The 5,743-nt window shown below is 37.5% G+C and overlaps 1 protein-coding gene across 1 annotated transcript; it reads left to right on the top strand.

Moving 5' to 3' along the window:
• Positions 1 to 2,951: 2,951 nt before the first annotated feature.
• On the top strand, positions 2,952 to 3,371 carry LOC140889699 (uncharacterized). Its single transcript, XM_073297422.1, has one exon. The coding sequence runs from the start codon at positions 2,952 to 2,954 to the stop codon at positions 3,369 to 3,371; it is 420 nt and encodes a 139-aa protein (XP_073153523.1).
• The last annotated feature ends 2,372 nt before the right edge of the window (positions 3,372 to 5,743 follow it).

A 5,743-nucleotide genomic window follows, 5' to 3' on the forward strand; every position in this document is an offset into this window, starting at 1 on the left:
GATTATTGTGAATTTGCAGAAAGTGGTGCGGGTCTAAGTAGAATGTCGATGTATATATACGAGCATGGAGATGGGCATGGCAATCAGAACCCTCAAATCAAGAAACGTATTTTGAGTTTGCTCTTCGAGCCTTTCATCGTGTAGATGCATGAACTTGCATGTGTTTCATTCATGCTAGTGGCACGCATCACATGTTTATAACGTTGTTCGATAATTATCTAAACATAATGATTTTAATTATTTTGTCTGTATTTCTTTTTAACATGTAGTAGCCATCCAAAAATTTAAAAGAATGGATCTCTTATGAGACGAACGAATCAACCCCACACATATTTATAATAAAAATTTACCCGTCAGATCATCTCAGAGTTTTTGTGAATTTAAAAATACAAATAAATATAGGATTGAACATAAAAATATAGATAGAAGGTCATTGTAGGAAACTTTTTTATTAAATAAATTATAACGAGGGTGTAGTTGTAAATTTAAGGAAAAATAAGTTTTTTGGTCCATTAACTTGTCCATGTTTTGATTTTGGTCCATTAACTTTTTCGATGTGGGTTTTGGTACACTAACTTTGCATTTTTAGTGTTTTTTGTCCAACTGCTTACGTGTCAATTTCTGATTGGTCCAAAAAATGACGTGGACCAATCAAAAGCTGACACGTATGCAGTTGGATCAAAAAACACTATAAATGCAAAGTTAGTGTACCAAAACTCACATCAAAAAAGTTAATGGACCAAAACCCAAAGGGGGTAAAGTTATTGGACTAAAAAACTTAATTTTCTTATAAGATTTCACCAAATCATTTAGAAGTTGATTAGTATAGTTGGTCCTCAACTTTATAATAATAACTAGTATTCCCGTGCATAGTCTGTTTTTTTTCTAACGAAAAAAAAAGTGAAAACAAAAATTATAAAATTTTAAGAAATGGAAAAAAATACAGTGTTTCCGTAAACAAATAGTCACAAAAACTCATTAATTCATCATATGTATAAAGTGAGTGATATTTTCATAAATAAAAAACATATCAAATGACACAAAGTGAGTGTCATTTTTGTAAATAAAAAAACATCTAATGACTAAAAAAAGATGATGTCATATAAAACGAGTAATTAATGTGTCTAATAATTTTTTTTTTTGAGAATTAAGTAAAGATATAATTGTGTTGAGAATTAAGTTTTGGTGTTTATGAGAGATAAACTTATACACAGATGAAATAAACTGATGCGAGCCAAACTGGTACGAGCTAAACTAAAGTGAGCTAAATTGAAGATAAATTATAGGACTAAATTGTATCGAAAAAAGAAGTGTGATTTTATGAGTAAAATTGTCTAACCGAGTCTTCAGGAAAAGAGCGACTTTATGAAGAAAAGCGCTAAACAGAAAAGAATGATTTTAAGCTAGCTAAACTGATCCCTTCGAATATCAACTAGACTGAAGATACTAAGCTGAGTCATAACTGTTATCTCAAAGACTTTACCAAGGTAGTATACTGATCTTTTGAACGTATCACACTATATCAGTCTACCATCGCGATCATCAGTTTACCATCGCGCTTTAAATTGGATAAGGTTTTTCGTACTCTGCTCTGCAACGTATTGCCGCGATCCAAGAGAATGTCGGCCTCAGAGTATTTCGGTGAAAGAGACGAAGCAACGGGTATATTTCAAATCCTATCAAAGACATTTTAAATTAATGACCGTTGAAATCTGAAGCCTATAAATAGGCATCTTGATCAGATGAAGAACAATTTTGGCCAAACTCTTGCTCCTGAGAATATTTGAACATTCAAGCCTTCAAGTCTGTAAAGTTTTTTGATCAAGAAACTTGAAGCACAACACTAAAACTGTTACTCTGATCATTCAAAGGTCATCTTTGTGCAAGGTCAAATCGAGTTGTAACATTTGTATCTTATCAATCTAGGACTGAAACTGAGTTGTAACTAGGAGTTCTGAGATAGGTAGTCGTGTGTAAGTCCTAATCTTGGATCGGGCTTTTGCAAATTACTTGTAACAGTCAAAGTCTTCTAGTAATATCCTTCCGATGAGGAAAAAGGGCTGACGTAGGAGTGATTGAAATCTCCGAACATCCATAAACATCTCACTGTGTTTTTCATCAGTTTACTTACATACTATCAATCTTGCATACACATTTACATCAAGTGTTTAGAATCTTCCTCTTGACATATTTTCACACATATATTGTTTGTCAACTTGCATTAGACACCAAGATAAATCTAGAATTCAATCACCAAACCTATTGAATATTTCGCTATCACCCCTAGGGGTGCAAATGAGTCAAGCTACTCGTGAGCAACTCGGTCAAAACTCGACTCGAGCTCGGTTTGACTGAGCTTGAGCTCGAGTAGCTCGAACATAAATCGAGCTCGAGCTCGAGCTCGGGTATCAAATATGTGTGTTCGAGTAGCTCGCGAGCTACTCGATAACTTATATATATATATATATATAATGTAATATAATATAATATAATATATAATATATAATATAAAAATATATAATATAATGCATATAATACTATATATATATTATTTATTTATTCATATTTATTTATTTATATATATTTATATATATATATATATTTATTTATTTATTTTTCGAGCTCGAGTAACTCGAAATATACACGAGTCGAGTTCGAGTATGAAATTAGTTACTCAATCGAGCTCGAGCTTGAGTTTAAGTAGACAAATATAAGTCAAGATCGAGCTCGAGTAGTATGATACTCAACTCGGCTCGACCCATTTGCACCTCTATTCATCCCATTGGAACAATTTTAGAGTGTATTCACCCCCCCTCTCTACTCTAAACCGATCCTAACAAGTGGTATCAGAGAGAAATTTTTATATTGCCTCTGAACACTATCTCAAGATTTCTTCATTCAACAAAATTTATATGTTCTCTAAACATGACTTTGATGACTGGAAGATACGTATGCAAGCACATCTATCAGCTCTAGATGATGACATGTGGTTTGTCATCACTAATGGACCTCTTAACATTACCAAAGTAAACACTGCTATAGCTATCTCAAGTGGTGGACCACAATACATTGAGAAACCAAGGGTTGAATGGACTACCGAAGGTAAAAAGAAAGCAAATCTTGACAATGTTGCTAAAGACATTTTCTATAAGACTCTTGACAAAAATACATTTAGCAAGATCAAGATATGTAAAACTGGAAAAGAAATTTGGGAGAAACTGATTCAGCTTTGTAAAAAAAATGAACAAACAAAAGAAAACAAGTTATCGGTGGCTACAAAAAAATTTGACAATATCAAAATAAAGCCAGGAGAATCTATGACAGAGTTTGATGAAAGAGTCAGCAGCATTGTGATTGAACTCAACGCATAGGGAAAAACTTATCCCAATCAAGAAGTCATTCTAAAGGTTATTCGAGGTCTTCCCAAAGAGTGAGATGTCAAGACAATGGCTATGATAAAAGCAAAGGATCTGAACAAACGTGAATTACATGACTTATTTGCTGATCTAAAAACTAGAGAAGAAGATCAGTCTACTTCTCAACTGACCAAAGATCTAGCATCAGTCAAAGTGGAATCTTCAGCCTCAATAGAAAGAATCGCTGAACAACTAAGCAGTGATTGTAGTGACCCTTACCCGGATCACCTACTAAATAAAACTTAGGCATGCAATTAATTTAATTAAATAGATATCAGAATAAACTACGGAAACATTACAAATACTACAATCTCAAGGCAAGGAATCTGTAAAAATCCAATTAGATTATACAACTATATCGAAAAGCTGTATCAATCCGATAACAACAGAAATAAAAACCTAAGCGAAGCTCCAGCTGACCAACCGCTGCCTAGCCCCTCCTGGAACCACCCGCCTCATCCAATCGCAAACCTGCCCCATGGAATAAGGTGTCCAGAAACACAAAGTACGAGACATGCGCATAAAATGCTCAGTACGAAAGTATGAGTATACATGCATGCAAAGTGAACTCCCTATAACTCGAGGTCAAAGATCAGATAACAGAGACAGACCGGGCCCTGGTATTTAGCACGCTGTGTCGTCGCTGCAGGAGGTGGCTCCCATACCAATATACCAGTGGATATGCCGGAAAATCGATGGAAGTCCATCCACTAACAGGATAGGGTACAACCCTACTAATATACATCTCGAAGGAGATAGCTCAATATGCAGATGAATGCAGCATAAATCAATGACATATAAATCATGCAGTCACATAATACATGCATACTCAGTCAGGATATCTCGAACAGTACTATCGTACCTAACACCGAAGTCTGAACTAAGCTGGAAGAAGATAACCCCTAGCTGCCTTAGGTCCAAGTCCCGACCCGACCTGGTCTCAAGACTGACCCGACCTGACCTCTCCCTTCAAACCCGACCTAAACTGCTCCTGGTCAAGCCCGACCTGAACTGCTCCTGGTCAAGCCCCGAGCTACTCCTTCCCGAACTCCCGAGCTACTCTTTCCCGAGCTCCCGAGCTACTCTTTCCCGAGCTCCCGAGTTCCCGAGCTACTCTTTGATCTAAGTAGAACTAAGAAGTGAGATGAAATGGTGTAAAAATGACCGAACTCTCAACTTCTATTTATAGAGGATGAGCTGGGACAGGTGTCAATCGAGTGCATGACACCTAGCAGGACACTAATCGTGTTTTAGCTCCAGCCACGTGTCCATTCCCGACCTGAATACCTTGTGTTCATCCCATGACCGAACACTACCCAGGCCTTGCACATCACTTTCTTGAGCATCCTAAGCCCCGACCCGACCCGAGCCAAGCACAAACACATTCCCGAGCCCTAGCTCCAAGCCCGAACTCTAGCTCAATGCCCGAGCTATTGTTGAACAACCATGACCGACCCGAGCTACTCATGTCATGTGTTCTTGATCTTAACTTGTGCTCTTGTTAATAAAATATAATTAACCAATTAATCTAGTAAATTGGAACTGGGCTACTACATTTTCCCCCACTTAAGATATGTCGTCCTCGAAATAAGATCTTAAGTACTGAATGTAAAACAAGATACAAACGTTCCTTTATTCAAACTGAAAATTTTACAAGATAAAACTGAATACAATAGAATCAAAACAACTCAGGATGTTCTGAACGCATCCTGCTCTCAAGCTCCCAAGTGGCTTCTTCAGTGCCTCGACGCTGCCACTGAACTAAAACCAAATGAATGACTTTATTACGCAAGACCTTATCCTTATGATCCAGGATACGAATAGGTCTCTCCACGTAAGTCAAATCGGTATCCACCTGAACCTCAGACGATTGCAAAATATGAGACTGATCCGTCACATACCGTCGCAACAAAGATACATGAAACACGTCGTGGATACTAGACAGATACGGTGGCAGGGCTAGACGATAAGTCAAATCTCCAATGCTCTCCAAAATCTCAAACGGACCGATAAATCTGGGAGACAACTTGCCCTTAAGGCCAAATCTGAGAATTCTGCGGAAAGGTGACACTCTCAGAAATACTTTCTCCCCAACATCGAACTGCAAAGGCCTACGCTTGGTATTAGCATAGCTGGCCTGACAATCCTGTGCAGTATTAATCCATTTCTTGATCTGATCAACAACATCCGCTGCCTGTTGGACTAACTTTGGTCCCTCAGCCTGTCTCTCCCCCACTTCTTCCCAGAAGAGTGGAGTACGACAACGTCGCCCGTACAACGCCTCAAAAGGTTCTATACCAATACTAGTATGATAGCTGTTGTTGTAC

Source organism: Henckelia pumila, chromosome 3 (genome assembly GCF_033568475.1).
Source record: "Henckelia pumila isolate YLH828 chromosome 3, ASM3356847v2, whole genome shotgun sequence".
NCBI classification, from domain to species: Eukaryota; Viridiplantae; Streptophyta; class Magnoliopsida; order Lamiales; family Gesneriaceae; genus Henckelia; species Henckelia pumila.

What these genes read in the sequence shown, in the direction of transcription:
- LOC140889699 (XM_073297422.1), top strand. Translation starts at nt 2,952, where the DNA reads ATGCAAGCACATCTATCAGCTCTAGATGATGACATGTGGTTTGTCATC.